This window comes from Staurois parvus, unplaced genomic scaffold, assembly GCF_062004578.1.
Source record: "Staurois parvus isolate SC_StPar_1 unplaced genomic scaffold, SC_StPar_1.0 ptg000011l, whole genome shotgun sequence".
NCBI classification, from domain to species: domain Eukaryota; kingdom Metazoa; phylum Chordata; class Amphibia; order Anura; family Ranidae; genus Staurois; species Staurois parvus.
The window spans coordinates 26,566,547-26,586,597 of NW_028317807.1; the positions used below are offsets into that span (position 1 = coordinate 26,566,547).

The 20,051-nt window shown below is 40.4% G+C and overlaps 1 protein-coding gene across 1 annotated transcript in view; it reads right to left on the bottom strand.

The window, feature by feature from the left end:
* The window catches only part of TSPEAR (thrombospondin type laminin G domain and EAR repeats), a 208,033-nt gene that overhangs the window by 56,321 nt on the left and 131,661 nt on the right, over positions 1–20,051 (bottom strand). The window contains exons 8-9 of the mRNA XM_089671851.1: positions 6,781–6,967; positions 3,331–3,560 (exon numbers count right to left, since the gene is read on the bottom strand). Of these exons, the coding sequence (XP_089527977.1) occupies positions 3,331–3,560; positions 6,781–6,967 (417 nt within the window). The remainder of the gene's footprint in view (positions 1–3,330; positions 3,561–6,780; positions 6,968–20,051) is intronic.

Consider the following 20,051-nt stretch of genomic DNA (forward strand, 5'->3'; position numbering starts at 1 on the left):
CTGTCCCAGTGACAATATACTGTAGAACATAAGTGAGGAAAAGCCTTACCATTGATGAAATATACAGCTATAAAACCTGACAGAGATTCTAAACCCATTACTATCTCCACAAAAAATGCCTGGAGCCAAGAATTAAAGTGGTTGTAAACCTCAGACATGAAATATGAACAAAGCATATCCCTCCACAGTGTGTACATGTCTTAATTCAGATCACTAAGTGTCCTTTCTGTCCATTGCCTTGTTCCTCTGCTAAAAGCATTAGTCATTTCTGGTGAGTTTTCCTGACACCAAGAGAAAATGGTGACGGGGAGCTCACAGCCTGTGACTGAAAGCCTCAGCTCTGTTCCTGTGTGCTGTGTGAAGGGGGAGTGTGTCTCCCCTCCAATAAGCTCTCAGAGCTCTCTTCATTGATGTAACTTCAGCTCTCTGCCCCCTGATTTTCAGAGCTGAGAGATCCTGTGTAAATTCTGCAGTTTGAATGGATGTTCAGGACAGATGACTGTAGATAAACAGGTAAAACATATGTAGGAGGATTTGTTCAATCTTTGTGTATCACCTGAGGCTGGTCACTTCACTGGGTATAGATAAGGTATAAGGTATCAGCCTTACAATACATGTACAACAGCACTTAGACTGGGAGAGAGAAAATCATAAGGACTCAATCATTTGTGCTGCAGTGCAAGAAGCATATTGATATGAAGAGAGAGCAGCGTGATCGAGCCATGAGCTGACTGCTTCTCTTTTCACTGCCTAGTCTCAGGCTAGGGGAAGGACAAGACCTGTGTGTAGCATGACTACAGCAAAATAAAAATAGATCCCTTGTCACGCCTAACACTGAGGAGCTATCCATATTTTAGGATTATTTTGCAGAAATACAAATTCTTTGACTTCCTTAGGTTGTTCATTTGTGCATTTAGTTGTTACCCTGGAGTTTAGCTATAAAGAGGCAAGCAGTAAGTAAAAACTTTCAGCAAACCTATAGTGCAGAACAGACACTACAGTTGTGCTAAAGTCTGGGATTTCATTCAGTTTACTCGATTCAAAAGTTTGCACAACTTTGCAAATCTCTTGTGTTCTCATCAACTGCTACTTTTATAGCAGTACTGCAGCCTTCTGCCACTAATTCTGTGCCAGGCAACTAAACAACCAACCACATGAACAATGGGGTACATTAGTGTAATAATGAATAGAAGACCTAGAAAGGCAGTTCTCTATATATTTTTATGCTATTCTTCCAACTTCGAGTGAACCATAAAAAAAATTAAAAATGTAAAGAGTAGTGTGCATGTGCTTATTAAAGTTTTGTCTTGATGATTGACAGCAAAAAAGCAGAAACAGTATCATATAAATGTATGTAAATTTATTCACCTGTCTATTTGGACTCCCTTGCTACTGTAAAATTATTCCAGCCCTAAAGCAAAACAATAAATGATGTATATTGTTATCTAGCCTATCCATTTAACATATTGCATTAGTCCTCACACTATGGTCCTGCAACCTGGTTCTTGTTATTGGAGTATGAGTCATGTGGCAACTGAAGGTGAGGCTGGGTTGATATGACTGACTGCCTTCTAAAGTGAGAAAGAAGGAGAGAGACAAGAACTATCAATCCAGAGAGACAAATGATGTGGAAATCAGTATTTTAGAAATAGAGACTAATGAATCAAATTGAGAGATCAGCTGCCAAATATGTCCACTGATATTTTCATAAAATATGTTGACTTATTCAGGTAGAATCTGAATTTGTGTGGAACAATGTATTCAGCTTTAGTAACATTAAAGATAATTGCAATAACGACAATAACATTGGGCCTACTGTGATGACACTTATGTCATGCTAAAGTGCCCTTTCAAGCGACATGATTATGTGATTAGATAAATTTAGCATTCCTTAAAGCTGAATTCCAGGTACGGATTTTATTGCATACCTACATTGGTCCAGCTTGGAACAATGTAAATATGCATATGCAATACCTGTGAGTTTACTGGGGAAGCAGAGAATCACTGTACCAATCACCATTTCTACAGTGACTGCTGTTGTCTTTAGGGTCCCATGCTGAGATGCTGCCCTGCTGCACACTGACTGCAGGAGGTTGATCATTCAACATGGGCACCATTTACAGAACAGTTTGCATTATTCTTAATGAATGCAAGGCGTTCTTTGAATGTACATAGAACAGATCATGGCACCACTGCCCAACCCTGCTGCCACTCGGCATGGGAGCCAGAATACAGTGGCGAACACTTTAGTAGTGAAGATTACTACAGTAATTCTCTGCTTCCAGTGGTTTCACAGGTATGGTATATGCATACTTACATTGGTCTAAGCTGGATCAGTGTAACTTTACAATAAAATCCATACCTGTAGTTCAACTTTAAATGTTATCCCCATTAGACTTCTCAGCCCAACCCAACTGGAAAAACCAATGTCATAGTCAAATGATGGCATCACATTCTCCCAATAGAGGTTTCAAAAATAAAAATAAAAAATAATTAAAAATATACAAGTGATGGCTTTCTTACAGCATTGTGGGAGACAAAATACAGTAAAATTACTGTATACAAATTTTGCTATTGAAATATCAGAGATAGATCAGAAGATGATGTTTTATTCAACCCACTATTACCCACTGAAAACTGGTAATAGGCCATTAACTAAACACTAAACTGAAAGAGAAGAAATTGTTGGGCCTCATTCACACAGATGGTTTTAGGCACAAATCTGCTGTAGCATAAAAATCCCAGAAATTTCTGTGTTTTGTATCTTTACGCTTTTCCCTAAAATTACCATGATCAGATGTTTTTAAGATTTACAAAATAATAGAGACGGGATGCTGGCAGCTGGGACAAAAGTTGGAGGGATAGTGGGGTGAAGTCAATCTCACTTCCACCTGCTGACCTCCAACCTGTTGGTCAGTTTGAATCTAGTTACTAAGAATTGTGGCATGTCTTAGGGCAGCAATGACAATAGTTCAAGCAGATCCTTTACGTGCCAACTTGCTTCCAATAGAATATATTAATTGTACCATGCTGTGAATTAAGTTTTCTTCAAAAGCAATTGCCCAGTGATATAATATTGTCAGCTGTCACCTCATGTCTTATGGGTACCTTTGCTGCATGAAAATGTATCAACATTTATTAAATCAAGTATGTTTCCATTATTTTCACATATGTGAAATTTCATGTTTTCATTTAAGAGGTGTGGCAGTGTGGAAGATAGCACTTTATCAGGTATAATTACAACAATAATTTAAGAAGCATAATAAATGACTGAAAATGAAAAGCAGATAGATTGTGAAAATAGGTGTTTTAATCAAGTGCATCACTTACCATTATAGACTGAAAGGACCGGAATGCACTTCCCAGCCAAATATAGATGTGGGACTGGACATTGGTTGATGTTCCATTAAACGTGTTTGCTGCAACCAGAAAAGAATATGGTCCAATACTAAAGAATTCCCAGTCGTAGGCACCTGAGGTAGGAATGGTTTGGTTGATCTCAAATAACCCATTGCTTGAGTTCCATTTGTAAATAACACTGTTGATGTTGTGGTTATTACCTGTAGTCAAAAATTAATCAATTTTAAATGAAATATATACTCAAAAACTATAATGCAACAGTGATTTTGTATGGTTGATAAAATACAATTCTAAATCTTTACACAGCAGCAATAGACAAAGACAAATTTTTCAAAGACGACTGGTGCCTTTAACAGTGGAATGGTATTTCCTATTTTCAAAGGGGCTCTGGTTGATGGTGACCCTTCTGTGTGACCACATGGACAGGTCTAAATCAAGTGATTTTCATTTTACCTAACACATTCTGGTACTGCGCATTAATCTCTGGGGCTTGTCAAATAAAAACATTTATTAAATGGGCCAGAATATTCCAATGTGTTTGATATTTGATCAAAATATACCCATTATGACTACTTGGCTTCTCATTGAATACAGAGCTGTAGTGTGCAGATTGGAAGGGATGATAAAACACAAAGTGTTACAGCATCCTTCAATATACCTTAGCAGGCACCCTCTTACAGAGTGATCTCCTGCTTAAAGGTGACTGCATAGTTCCAACCGGTAGAGGAACAGTGCAGGATATGGAGCATATGCCAAGGTAAGTGAATACTGAACTCCAAAGCTGGCTTTCCTATTCCATTTTACAGCAAAGATATAACATTATTCCTACAGCTGATACAAAGGATTTGATACTATTCCTCTTATTTATACGAGTTGTGCACTATTACTTCCACTGACACCAATAGCAAGGAACTATTCCACCTCCCACTGACCACCAGTCCATTTTTTACCCCAATTTAATTTACCACCAGCATTTTTTACCTCCACTGACTATCTATGCTGTGACATTTTTTACTACCACTGATTACCAACACAGACATTTTTAACACCCACTGGCCACTGTCTGACCCTCCAACAGTCTGATGGACAGTTAACTGGTCTGTTGTTTACAATGTTTAAAGGCCCATGAAATATTCTGTAAACCTCACTAAAAATTGCTAATTACATTTTTTGATGAATACAGAGAGTGAATCCTACTTGCTAAGGGCTTTGGTCTTTAATCCCCTTATTGCTATAGTGCAGCAGTCCACTACACTTGTTTTTTTCATTAATTTGATGCACAGGTCTCTAAACCAGAGCCAGTAGCTGGACTCACTACTGAAGCATTAAATGTACCCACATTTTTTCGTTACATATTTGGGGATCTTACTTTCACTTTTAGATATTGAGCAGCCAAGAGGAATTAGGGAATGGAAATGCCACACTGATTTTTAGGTACAAGTTAATTCTCCAGCATCAATCAAAAATTGAACAAGCCAAATGATTTCTTTTAGTTTTGGATAGAGCAGAAAACAGTAAAGCCTTATCAGGGAGCTCTCCCTTGAGAAGAGGCCTTTAAGGGGGCATGTGATCATCAAGTATAAAAACATAAATGGTGAACTTGGTGCAACGCTATTAACATTAAAGTCATTGAAAAGTGCAAAGGGCAATTTGTTGTATCTAAAAGAAAAGAGGTTTAACCTCTGAGACTGGAGAAAGTTCTTCAAAGCTGTAAAAATGTGACACAGACTACCTCAGAAACTAGCTCTAGCCAGGTCATTTAATTGTGTTAGAAAAAGCTGGTTGCTAAATGCACAAAATATAACTTTCCATTTACATATTAATACCAGGAATTGTTGATCTAGGGAATATCTGATTGGCCTAGGGCAGGGGTCTGCAACCTTTAAGACATAAAGAGCCACTTGGACCCGTTTCCGAGAGGGAAAAAAAGACTGGGAGCCGCAAAACCATTGCAACATTTAAAACAAATCCGACACTGCATATATTGCAAAAAGCGCTCTGGTCATGAAGGGGGTTTAAGGGCCCAGTAAGCAAAGGGTTAATCAGGGCCACAGTGTATCGTCATAATCACAATCATAGCCTTAGGTCAGTGGTGGGCAACCTTTTTTTTTCATCTGAGCCAAATCTCGCCAAAACCACGATTGAAATTTATTTTGAGAGCCACATTTTTAAAACTGAAAATACATCCCCCATATAGTAATTCATCCCCCATAGTAATTCATCCCCCATATAGTAATTCATCCCCCATAGTAATTCATCCCCCATATAGTAATTCATCCCCCATATAGTAATTCATCCCCCATAGTAATTCATCCCCCAAAGTAATTAATCCCCCATATAGTAATTAATCCCCCATAGTAATTCATCCCCCATATAGTAATTCATCCCCCATAGTAATTCATCCCCTATATAGTAATTCATCCCCCATATAGTAATTCATCCCCCATAGTAATTCATCCCCCAAAGTAATTAATCCCCCATATAGTAATTAATCCCCCATAGTAATTCATCCCCCATATAGTAATTCATCCCCCATAGTAATTCATCCCCATATAGTAATTCATCCCCCCTATAGTAATTCATCCCCCATATTAATTCATCCCCCATATTAAGTCCCCAAGTCCCGCCTGTGTCAATTCACTTACCTTTGCTCCACGCGTTCCTCTCGCCGTGTTCCCGCGCTGTTCCGGTGTAGCATGAAAATCTGTCTCCTATGAGGATCTGTCCCCCTCGACGTATCTGCGCATGTGCCAGTTTCAGGCATTAGCAGCCGATCGGCGATCTCCGGCACATGCGCAGATACGTCGAGGGGGACAGATCCTCATAGGAGACAGATTTTCATGCTACACCGGTCTTCAGGGCGGACTGTGAGAGGAGCCTAGCGGGAGCCTAGCTCCGCGGGCCGGATTAAAAGGTCCGCCGGGCCGTAGTTTGCCCATTGCTGCCCTACTGCCTGTCACCTGGTGGGCAGTGTGCTCCGCAGCCGCAGCCAAGTTGAAAATGAGCCGCATGCGGCTCTGGAGCCGCGGGTTGCCGACACCCGGCCTAGGGAATTAAGAAGTATTTTTCCCTGTTGGAGCTTTGTAAGGCCTTTTTCACCTTATCAGCTGTGTGTATAGTGTTCTGTATAGGGATGTGTTCTATTTATTTATTCAATTTTTCTATTGGTTCAAATCAATGGACTTTTTTTCAATGTGATCAACTATGTAACTAAATATGTAACTTCTTCTGTGGAAGACCCTACAGGACATGAGAGAAAGAGGGGAATCGCCAAAACAGATCACACTCAGCAAAAAAAAGACATATATATATATATATATATATATATATAAAAAATAGAAATTGGCTTTGGATATGTTTGCTTTTAGTTTGCAATGAGACTAGCTGGTATTCATTTTGTGAAAATGGTGAGTACAGTACCTTCTCTGTGGTTGGCAACAGCCAGAAAAGTCTCTCCATCTATGTGGAAGGCTTCCCAGTCACGGGCACTGTAAGTTTGTATACTCTGATACGGAAAGAACTTCCTTTTCTTCGGATTCCATTTATAAATGACTGACAGCTCCTCCCCATAGTCATTCTTCTCAAAGTTAGCCAAGGCTAAGAATATCTTATTGGGAAAAAACACAAAACAGCATTTCTGAATAAGATGGAGACAATAGACTATTATGCAGAATAAACCCAGGCCCTCTTTACAGTCCTTTGTTCTGCAGGCAGAAAACCAACCTTATATTAATGTGAGATTTCTTTCTTTCCTCTCCATCATTTTTAGTTTATTATTACTCAGAGCTAACGAGCAGATTAATTAAATCCTCCTAATCAGAGAAATATTAAACATCAAGCTTCTTAAAGACTGGACTGTAGGTCATGACTCCACTTTCTTAATCAAGTTTTGTACAGATACCAATATGTTTAGAGATTTAGAGAGATACTTGTGAAAATTAGTTTTCTTAAAAACTTAAACCCTCAAAGAAAGACTTTCAAAATTAATTTGTTGCACACACAGAAGGGAATTTATCAATAAAATTATTAACATAATCAAGCATCTCTCTAGTGAAAATCAACAATCCCTTTTTTAGCAAAGGATATGCAAAAGTATTTATGTATATTTGATAAATCATCACAAATATTTTAAAGCTGTGGAAGTCTGCTGTTTGGGATTGTAGACACAGTAAACACATTGTTCTTCCAAAAGCTTCTCACTGAAAGTCTGAAAGACTGGACTTACTAGGGTGGGTGGACGCACCTGTAGCAGAGAGCATTGGCTAATGGAGAGGCTCTGTGCCATGTGATTACTGTGATGACCAATCAAAGTGATCACTGATGTACATTGCTGACAACAGAGAAATGGGAAAGGAGGATTTATTGAATTAATTAATTCCATAAATCTTCTGGGCAGTTTCTTCATTTCTAAAAAATGTGGCAAACGTGAGATGACCTTGGGGTGTCTACTTTCAAAAAAGGGGTCATTTTGGAAGTGTTAATACTATCCAGGCATTTTCTTTATACCAAAACATAAGGGACAAGGGTTTGCTTTTCAAAATTTTTGGATTTCTTAACGTTATATTATAAAAAAATAATATACCCAGTGGTTATTATCAACAATCAAAGGAAAGGTCGATCTGTCTCTCTCTCTCTCTCTCTCTCTCTCTTTATATATATATATATTTTTTTTTATTTAGATACAATGTTGCATGACTGAGCAAGCACTAAAAACTGAAAAACGCTGATCCTGAAGTGGTTACTTTTAACAATTTTACACATTCAAACAGCAAACATTATCTAAGTTTTTCTGGAAGCAGTGAAAAATACAAAGTTGTATAAAAAGTTAAGAGGAATGACTCACCTCTTCATTCCTAATTGTTACTTCTCTGACCATCCTATCACAAGATACCTCTTCCAGAACAGATTGGGTAATTGGGTATGCAGAAGAAAGGTTCCTACTTCACTGACTGCATGTTTCTTCTGGAACAGGAACTATTCACATACAGAGCAATCTAACTACTTGTCTACTGCCAGGGCGCAGGACACTTTGAAATTGATGTGTCTTATAATTTTATTTGTTTGTTCGTATAAGTCCTTTTTTTAAAATACATTGGTTTTAAATATTGTACCATGAGCGATCCCCTTCCTTTTCAAATGTGGGTATGCTGATCGTTTTGCCCCTGAGCCGCAATGGAAACTTTATGGCGGTATGTGAGTGGGGTCATATTATTTTACAACAAGGGCCATTGGAATCTGAGTGTTGACCCATCCATCTCTGATTGGAATTCTCCCACAGCACTGTTAGACCTTGTCTGTGAGATCTTGGTTTCTGGTAAGAGGCTTTTTTGCACAGGGTGACACTCACAACAGTGTGGATTGGAAGCAAAATATTATTTCCCGTTTATTTGAAACACAGATTTAGCACGATTGTTTATAAATTCAGTGGGTGACCTTTGCTCACGATTAAGTCATATGGATTATTATAACGAATTACTGTTGGATTTATGTATTTTGATGTAATAATATTTTTTTTTATTTTGTGTTTTGCACTTTATGCACTTTATTGAATTTTATTATTTATGTATGTAACAACGCAACGCATTTGGATTTATTTATTAGTTTATGTATGGTTTAATGGGAGGACACAGTTCAGCTGTTTATTCAATTAATTTGTTTATTAATTTTATTTAGGCACTTAGCACAGGATAACACCTTTGGTTTTGTACATTTTAATATTACATTAACTTGGAAAGAGATTTTTTTTTTTTTTACGCAACAGTTGCTACCACTTTAAGTAGTGTGTTAGGTTTTAATGCGATGCATGCCAACACGCATGTGTTGAACACACCACAATGGACCTGATCGGTATTCAATGGAATAAAACCCACAATGGACCATTCTTTAAAATAGATCATGCGAGTTGTGGGATAGAGGATGTCAGAGACATTTCTAGTCATAACAGATTACACTATATCCCTCTTAATACTTTCTGTACAGCATCTGCCCTTATTTATCAAATCATCAAATGCAGAAAAGAAAAAAAACTGTTTAAACTTTCATTCTACAACTCTCATTTTCCAGGGGAAGTTAGAACTTGAATGGGTGTTAACAGACAGTTTTCATTTCAGATACCTTGATAAATTAAACTAGAGTTCAAAAATTGCTCATTTGATATTTTTCTCTGCTTTATACAGAAAATTAAAAGGGATATGAATCTGTTGTAAATAACAGCAACATTAGCAACACACTTGTGTAGTAGGTTTCTTCTACAAAATTGAGAATTAGAAGGCAGGATTACATTGTATAGTTATAATTTCCCTTTTAAGTACTGTTTCCACACATTACTGATAAAACAGTCACAACAACTTCACAGGAAAAGGTGGGAGCAAAACAACCACATGAAGTTTTGCTGAAATAAACGTTAATCATAAAGGCCGGTAACACAGCTATACTATGGAAATGTGTGATCCCATACCACAACAAAACCCAACTTTCTCAATCCATCACTCACAGTTATTCATAGGCATTCTTACATGTGTTCTCAAAAGGCTTATTCTCAAGAGCGATTATGTTTTAGCAAAAGCATTCCACAAAGGAGACGCACTTAGCTTGCCTTCCATGTCGACCACACTGCGAAACAGCATGCCATAGACTTTGCTAATTTGGTTCACCTGAGTACATAGACACTGTATAATACTTATATTTATTACTGCTGCTAGGAAGGCAGATTTGCAGTATTGGGATAAGTTTATGATGCAACAGAAACACTGGTGGTCAAATATGAGCAATAACAAGATAAGAGTGAGGAGATCAACCTAAAGGCTATTTCCACTTTTAGCAAAAAACTAACAATTGCACCCATATTGCAAAAAACAAAAACACATTTTTTTAAATGAAAGCCTGCAAAGCATTGCAACCATGATTAGTGGATTGTGGGAACAGTGCTCTGCCTCCTGCAGACTCTTTCTCCAACTCAAGATATGGACCTTCAGTTAAGGAGCCAGAAGAAGTATCAATGGACTACAAGTGCTATGGCATTACCACACTTGACGGTTTGAGGGACACATGCATGGGAGTTACATCATCAATGCCTGTCAAATTAGTGAAGCAAGAAGACAGTGTACTGGAAAAAGAGTAAAAAGGACACGGCACTAGTAGGGAACAAATGGATGTGGGATGTTCGGACCTTATAGCGCTAGAGGTGAGCACACCCAAAGGTCCAAGGTGTGTTATAATGTGAAAGTATACACTGCAATCTTGTACATTATGGCAAATGCTAGTCATCCCCACCACGCTTTATTTCTACTTTAAGGTGTCCACAGTGCTGGGTTAACACAAATCCTCGTTAGACGCTCTGAAGCCTTAAAACGAGTTCATTAGGTTACTGGATATTCCATGTTCTTCTAAAATGGTCCTCTTCCAGGAAAAATCCATAATATGCTGATTGATCCCCCAGAAAGACTAAAAGACTAATTATATTAGAGATGTATTTAAATTGTCTGAAAATATAGACTTTTACCTCTGGCCATTAGTACGCTCAATATTATCACCTCTAAGACAGACAAAGCACTATTTGAACCTTGTACCAAAGATACAATTTAATTTGTTCTGTTCACTTACTGCGTATAAAATTGGACTGAAAAGCAGAAACATGGGTCTCGTCGTTTTTGTGTCAAGTAGAACAGTTCAGCCAATTAATAAAAAAAAAATATCAGGCTATCTTATAAAGGGCTCATTCACCACCTGTGAATACTGTGTTACAGAATTTAGTAAAAATACTTTCTTTTGGCCTTAGTTAACATTTGTATATGACTGAATAATTCTTAAAGGAAAGCTGTAGAAACAATAAAACTTCTGTAACAACTAAGTTTATTTTGTGTCTGTGTATTGTCTTTGGATACACTGTTGGTCAAAAAAGGTAATAACTCACCTACTTTTTTGTAAGACTAATCTATCTCTTTAGACTAGACTGTGTTTTGCAGACAAAGCTATCCATTGCAGAGCATGTATTTTTGTATAATCCTAGGACAAATAATTATGTTCTGAAACTCAAATAACTAGTTCAGCATGCATACTAAAACATGGACAGAATCATTGCTTTTGGTATCTCAGTTTTGCTTTTCGTTTTGGGTTGAAAAGTGTTTCTGAAGTAGGGTCACCCAATACTAATCTAAGAAAAAGGTAAATACTGATTAATGCTGGGCTTAGGGTTAGGAGTTAGGCTAAGGATAGGATCAGGGTAACGTGTGTGATACATTTAAGGAACTTGGTGATAGCCTTTTAGGTTAAAGTATAAACCCCAGTCGGTTTCAAATAGAAATGAAAGGCACAACATTTGTGTATACATATGAAAAAAAAAATTATAAATACTATTTTTTCCTTTTTTAAAAAGGGATCACATACCCTCTGTTCTCAGCTGCATAAGGAACTAGGGGAGGAGAAACAGCAGAACACTGGCCTCCCCAGTGAATGGCTGTGTGTGTGTGTGGGGGGGGGCATGTCAGCACAAGCCTGATCACTGGATTAGCACCTAGCACAGCCATAGAACTGACCTCATTGTGCTCTTATGCCTAGTGTGGGCACTTGTTAATAGAAAAGCAGAAGGACTGTCAGCAAGGGATTTCACACAAAGTAAGCAATACAAAGACAATAGGATATTGTTTTTACAAGCACATGGTACAGTGAGAACATATCAAGAATATGAAATGCTGGGTTTACATATTCTTTAAAGTGGTAGTAGACACCACTTGCACCGCATGACCATGCACACTGAGCTTCAAGGAAACAGCATGTCATCCCTTCAGAGCTCTGTGCTGTAGCTCCTGTGCGGGAGTGACGCCATTGCAGCTTAGCCATTCAAATAACCAAAACCCACAAACCCAGAAGGCACACCGGGTGAAGATGGAAGCCCTGACAGCGCACCGCTGGAGGGCTTAATTTTAAAGAAAGTCTTTCATAATGTGCTAGTATGCCTTATGCCATTACGTTGCAGAAGGAAATTTTTTTATTCTGAAAGTTTACTACCACTTTAAGAGTTCATTTTAGAGTTAGCTTAAGGAAACGTTATCATCTGGCCCATTCAAAGCAAAATGAAAGGGACAGAGTAAAAACCACTCCTGATTTAGTACTTACCTCTGCAGCTCTTTGCCGCCATTCCTTTCTCCATCGCAGCTGTCACCAAAATACCTGGTGTCAGATCTCAGAGGAAGCAGTGTCTTCACCTTCTCCATCATGTGACAGTGCTCAAATGTAGCAAATGGTGGCTAGGTCCAATCTTCTCATCATGGTAAAAGTCACCTGCTCCCCTATGCCCAGAATAACCAGATATTTTCATGCTCCCCTATGCCAGAAAGCACCAGGTATTTTTTAGTATTTTTGTAAGACACTGAGGAAGAATTGGCAACGGAGAACTGGGCATGGGAGTATAAAGAGACCAGGGGGTGGGCTTTTCATAGCCCTCTAACATAGCCTTAAATGGGCCAGATGACAGGATCTCCTTAAAGTCAAAGTTTGGGATGACATTAAAGCAGAACTCCAGCAAAAAATGAGGTAAAAATTAAAGTTAAAGTAAAAAGACTATATTTTGCATCATTGTTCAACTTTGATCTGGAGCTGCCTCCCACAGTACTTCTTTTCAACAATAAATGTCCTCAATCTGAGGACTAGCATCATTCAGCTCACTTCCTCTGAGCCCAGGCTGTCATGGATCCACTCTAACTTGTGAGTGAACAGAGAAACAAGAAGAGGCACAGTGATAACATCTCCATGTCACTCTGCTTTCACCTCCTATCATCATGTGGTTTGTCAGCATATAAACTGATTGGCTCTTTATGCTGAATTTTCGTTTTATATTCATTTAAAAAAATGTGCTTTTTTTCAGACAGTGACAGTAGGGACAAACAATCTAAAAATAAAAATATCTGAATCCCAAAATAAAAAATCTAAAAAGGAATTATTATTTACAATTATGAATGACATATACTTTATTGCCAAAGGTATTAAAACACCCCTCCAAATCATTTGATGCAGGTGTTCCAATCACCTCCATGGCCACAGGTGTACAAAATCAACCACTTAGACATGCAGACTGCTTCTACAAACATTTTTGAAAGAATGGGTCGTCTCAGGGGCTCAGTGAATTCAAGCATGGTACCGTGATAGCTTGCCACTTGTGCAATAAGTCCATCCATGAAATTTCCTTGCTACTAAATATTCCACAGTCAATTGTTAGTGGTATTATACCAAAGTGGAAGCAACTGGGAACAACAGCAACTCAGCCAAAAGGTGGTAGGCCACGTAAAATGACAGAGCAGGATCAGCACATGCTGAAGTGCACAGTGTGAAGAAGTCGATAATTGTCTGCAGAGTCAATAGTTAAAGACCTCCAAACTTCATGTGGCCTTCAGATTAGCACAACAACAGTGCATAGAGAGCTTCATGGAATGGGTTTCAATGGCCGAACAGCTGCATCCAAGCCTTACATCACCAAGTGCAATGCAAAACGTTGGATGCAGTGGTGTAAAGCAAGCTGCCACTGGACTCTGGAGTGACGAATCGCGCTTCTCTGTCTGGCAATCTGATGGACGTTTCTGGGTTTGGCGGTTGCCAGGAGTATAGTACTTGCCTAACTGCATTGTGCCAAGTGTAACGTTTGGTAGAGGGGGGTTATGCTGTGGGGTTGTTTTTCCGGGGTTGGGCTTAGCCTCTTAGTTCCAGTGAAGGGAACTCTTAAGGCGTCAGCATACCAAGACATTTTGGACAATTTCATGCTTCCAACTTTGTTGGAACAGTTTGGAGATGGCCCCTTCCTGTTCCAGCATGGCTGCGCACCAGTGCACAAAGCAAGGTCCATAAAGACATGGATGAGCGAGTTTGGGGTGGAGGAACTTGACTGGCCTGCACAGAATCCAGATCTCAACCCGACAGAACCTGATGGTATAAATTAGAGTGGAGACTGCGAGCCAGGGCTTTTCATCCATGATCAGTGCCTGAAGTCACAAATGTGCTTCTGGAAGAATGGTCAAACATTCCCATAGACACACTCCTAAACCTTGTGAACAGCCTTCCCAGAAGAGTTGAAGCTGTTATAGCTGCAAAGGGTGGGCCAACTCAATATTGAACCCTACAGACTAAGACTGGGATGCCATTAAAGTTCATGTGCATGTCCCAATACTTTTGGCAATATATTGTATTATATTTTGCAGTAACCAGCCAGATATTTGCCTTGTACCACTGTAGTTTATTTTGTTTCATGAAACCTGGACACACAAGCCTCTGACATTGCCAGATCATATGAGCACTTCTTTAGGGTGACTATGAACAACTGAATAGTGCCTATGATCTGACATCAGATATGCCACATTGGCGAGGATTGTTTATGGCTTTCCTGGGGAAGATATTGAGCACTTTCACACATGTAAATGCTTGCACAAATGTTTAAAAGCATACAATGTAAAATATGGTCAAAATCAGACCGCGAGCACAGGTTTTTCTTGATTTGGTTTATGCAGCTAAGCACTATAAACTAAAACACAGCTGTGAGAACAGGCTGATAGCACATAATACTGCTGCAGATTAAAATATATTTAGTTTCATTATTTTAAAAACCTAGGTACAGTTTTAGGTTTTTATTATCAGTTATATTTTATAGTTGCAAATTCCCAGAAAGAAGGAAATATGGCAGCTACACTAGTAGTCAATGACATTGACTACCACCATAGCAGTCCAGTGTTGAGGAGGCCTGGTGGGGAATAAGGATTGTAAGCAGTTTGTCCTGTCCATGGCAGTTGGTATGCAGTAGTTCCACGGCTTCTTTGGCCAGTTCACTTAAAACTCACAGTGACTGCTAGAATCCAAGGAAAGCAGCCACTGTTTTTTCCACCTAGAGAGCCATGTAAAAGGCCATTCATCCTTCTACTGACCATCAACAAAAGGGAGAATTCTTCCTTCCACTGACCACCAATTAAAGAGGGAATTATTAATTCTATTGACCATTCTATTGACCAATTAAGAGGGCATTCTTCTCCTTAATGACCACACACATAAGGGAACATCCTTTTTCTAACAACCAATGCAAGGGAGAATTCTTCCTCCTGCTGACCACCAACATATGGGGGCATTTTTCCTTCTACTGACCACCAATGTAAGGGAGCCTTACTCATTCTATTGACTGCCAATATGGAGGATCATTCTCCCTCACACTGTCCATGTTCTACTGGCCACCAGTTTAAGGGGGCATTAAGATCACAGTTTATAATGGTAAAACATAATATATATTGTATCTCAGGGCCTGTGCCACATGACTGTGATAATTAGGGTGCTGTCCAATGGTGTTTTTTTGTCTCTCTGCCAAGGGGTCCCCATTAAAAGCTTGCTATGGGGCACTATGAGTTCTGGTGGATGTCCCTGAATGAAAAATTAGATAGACTTACTAAATACTATTTTTAAAGTAACTGTAATATACAGCAGATGCACACAGGTACAGATGGATATAAATAATTGTGGAAAACATACAGAGATACAAAGAGCATTACAAATAGTAGGGATGACATAAGCAGAAGATGAGAAGTAGCCAGTAGACCTAATTAGGTTTCATCTATCAAAAATGGTACACACGTGATAAAACAGAGTTGTATCTAAAATGAAAGATCTCTGTCTTTGGATTTACTTTAAAGACCACCTACATTTTGACCCCAATCCCCTTCCCCCACAACCACCATCACCATCACCATCCTCTGTCCCTTTTCAAATATATTTTAGTCTACATAACTTTTTTTCTGGTGTCTTTGGTCCAGTCACATGATGAATGAGGTCCCTTACCTCCTCTTCTTTCCTTCTGCAGTCAGCAGTCTATATGCCATGATATGTATTGACATGTGATATACAGCAGTACTGCGAGTGCACACATGATGATGCACCCCCAAGGGGTATGTCAATGATGCCCTGGGCTCATAGGAAGTGGATTTCGTGATGATGGGCAACATTCAATCCAAAAGAGCAGTGTTAGGAAGAGGACAGTGCCAAGAGCACTGTACAGAGGCAGAGAAAGCATTGGTATAGCCACAACATTTGCATTTTTTTATATTTAATCCTGCATTTTAAAATAATGAGATTCTAGTGATTGGGTTTACATACAGTTTACTTTAATTATTGGTGAGTGCACAGAGTTTAGTTTGAAAAATGTATCTATGGGATGACAATCTGCCTAATCGTATTGAAGTGTTAGAGATTAGGGGTTTGACATGGCACTTCACAATGCCAAGGCTGCCAGATTATTGAAAATATCTGTTTTATAATGACTATGGGAAGAATACCCCAGCAGTGCTTCATGTAGAAATTGGAAAAGTTTAACTAAACGTGGCATTATTGAAAAATGCATTTTTGAGATAATGTTGTCAAAGATTTTATTATACATTTCATCATGCATCAACCAGGAAGAAGGGAATAGCAGTGCTCTTGATGTATATCAAAAGGCATTTTTACAAACTGAAAAGATGATTCTCTGGATTTCAGAAAACCCTTGACTAGAGACACTGGCACACAAATTGGCATTACACATTCTATTTCTTTCCAGTGGATACGTGACCTCTACTATCTTACTTCAGCTATGCTATGCAATGTTTGCTCCTGCAACAGAAGTGATTTTTACCATTCTGCACTAAAAGAGCCTTCAAAATTCTAATGTTTAACTTTTTTTGGCAATTTGCAATATAGGGCAGTGAGATTAAGGCTTCATGTACACATGAACTCCCCTAGACGTTTATTTCTCCTGGCAACAGAAAAACGTTAAACGCAACAAAAACGCATGTAAATGCGGTACCACATTTAGACATGTTTACACGCATTTAGACGTGTTTAGCACTTGAATGTTCATTCATTTGATTGGCCAGAGTATTTTCCATTGACATGAATAAACTGCCAAACACTCCCAAACACAGCTAGCTTTTAAAAGCATTTACACGCGTTTTAGAATTTTTGGAAAAACGTTCCTCTCCTGAACACAATTCTTCTGCATTCAGATCAGAACATTTAACTGCCCCTAAACTTTGCTGTTCCTAAACTCTGGTAAATGGCTATGGGTACATGGACACATAGGCTTTTATTGAGTTGAGTTCAGGGGCTTTGGTAAAAAAAACGCCAAAAGCTCCTAAACTCATGTTTAGGAATAGCAGTCTACATGATGCCTAAGGAAAAACTTCCTTAACTGTATGGTTTAATGAAGTCCCATCATTGGCAGTTAGTTGGCCAATAAAAAAAATCACCATAAATATATGACTAATTTGCCTATTTAAAACATTTTTTTATGGACAAATAAGGGGTTTCCTTTGTACACCATTTAAATAGATTCTATGCTTTTGATTTTATATAAACTGACAAATTCACAAAAATGTAAAATAGCAATTTTTTTGGTTTATTTTTAATACTGTAACTGTATCTTACAATTACAGAATTAAACAAATTCACATTGCTATCTGCAGGCTGCACTGTTGTGTAGAATACTCTGGTTCAATAAGTGGGCACCAAAGGTGTCAGTGATAGCCTGGTCTGACAGGTCACTGCAACACACAGGGGTTTATTTACTAAAGCTGGAGAGTGCGAAAATCAGGATCACTTCTGCATAGAAATAAATCAGCTTGGGGGCGTGTCCAAGATGGCGACCGGAGCGGCCGCATAATCCGGAGCTCCGGTGCCGAGCTTTTAGATCCGCTGCCATCCGTGCGGCGGCGGGTCACGGAGTGCCGGCGGAGGACCCGGGTGGCATCCCTGATCCCGGGGAGTCGGAGCCCAGGTGATATTTCCGCCCCTCGTGGCGGCTGACGTCCGCGGCCTGGTGCGGTCGCGCGGGCCGGGGCTCCGGCGCCGCCCATCAGCTCTCCCATCCGCACCTGCTGCCATCCGGTGCCGAACTTTTAAGTCCGCTGCCATCCGTGCGGCAGCGGATCACAGAGTGCCGGCGGAGGACCCGGGTAGTATCCCTGATCCCGGGGAGTCGGGGCCCGGGTGATATTTCCGCCCCTCGTGGCGGCTGACATCCGCGGCCTGGTGCGGCCGCGCGGGCCGGGGCTCCGGCACCACCCATCAGCTCTCCCATCCACACCTGCTGCCATCCGGGCTGTGGGAGATTGCCTGGGAACATCCGCGGCGCCCTCTGCATTGCTGGGACTGGGGGAGAGACGCCACTGAGCCTTGCTGCTTCCCGCGGTGGCGGCGGCCTACATCACCGGTCTGGAGCCTCCATCTGGTCACAGTGAGTGGGGGATGCAGATGCCCTCTTATTATTAGCTCCCCCCGCAGTGACCTGGGAGTGGGCCTCACGTTGCTGACCCCGGAGCCTGCCATCTCCTGTAACCACAGCCCCTGCTGGGCTCAGAGGCCTACTGGGGCCTTGATATTGCCCCGTGGAGTGTCTCCCTGGAGGGCCCTGTGCTTGGTGTTGGGGGTCCTCTGCCTCCCACTTGTCCCTCTTGTGTCCTAGATTGGGATCTAGTGCCATCATCCTGCTCCGGTGTGCTATATCTGCGTGTTACTGTGATCTATGTCCTCTCTACCCTTCCATGACTTGCTAATTATCTTTACAATATAATGTTCTCGCAGATGAATCTAACCGCATTCATGTAACTACAACCCTGAACCTATTTTGGGCGTTATAGGTCCCCTGGGGTTATAATCTCCATTCATTATCCTATTTTCAGTTGATCACCCCCAGGAGACTCCCTGTATGCCGTCCACAAAGAAAAAAAAGGGACAAGCCCAGAAGTCCCTCACAACATACCTACTTAAGGCACACGAGCTTTGTAACATGTCTCCAGTCACTACAGAGCGAGCATCCCTGTCCGATCCCACGCAGGATACCACCGCTCCCTTATCGGCCTTGGTCAGTGAAAATACACAGCAACTTACAAAAGGGGACTTGGAGTCCTGCTTGGAATCTATGTACGCCAAACTAGCCGCCAAATTTCAATCAGAATTGCATAAAAGCACTAATGTTCTCTCTCAGGAAATAGCCACATTGGGCTCCAGGACAGACCGCTTAGAAACCAAACACGATGAACTTAGCCTGGCCTATGGTGAACTTTCCAGAGAGCATGATCATTTACAAACGGCCTTTTTTCAACTACAGGCGCAGGTGGAGGACCTTGATAATCGCAATCGCAGGAATAATCTGCGAATCAGGGGAATCCCGGAGTCTATGTCTGACCTCTCCTTAATCGTGACCAAATTATTTCAATCACTCCTCCCGGATCGTGACCCTGGGTCTTTTGCCTGTGACCGCATCCATAGAGCCCTGCGCCCTAAACCTCCTACTGACAAGCCACCTAGGGATATTGTCCTGTGCATGAGGGACTTTTTGACCAAAGAGGAAATACTCAGAGCTGCTCGCAATACCCCTACGATCTCCTTTGAAGGCTCGGTCTTACAAATCTTTCCGGATGTTTCCCCGGCCACGTTGGAGAAGCGTAGAAAAATGAAAGAAGTCACAACGGTCCTGTTCTCAGCTCGTATTCGCTACAAATGGGGCTTTCCCTTTAAGTTGATTGTTCCACATAATGGGAGCACATATATAGCTACATCTCCTTCTGAAGGTAGAGCAATCTTGGCCAAACTGGGCCTAGCGGATGCCCCATCACCTCAACGTCCACCCTCCACCCCTCGTGTCTCTCCCATTTGGCATACCCCATCTCCACGGAGAGATAGAAGGAGAGTCAGAC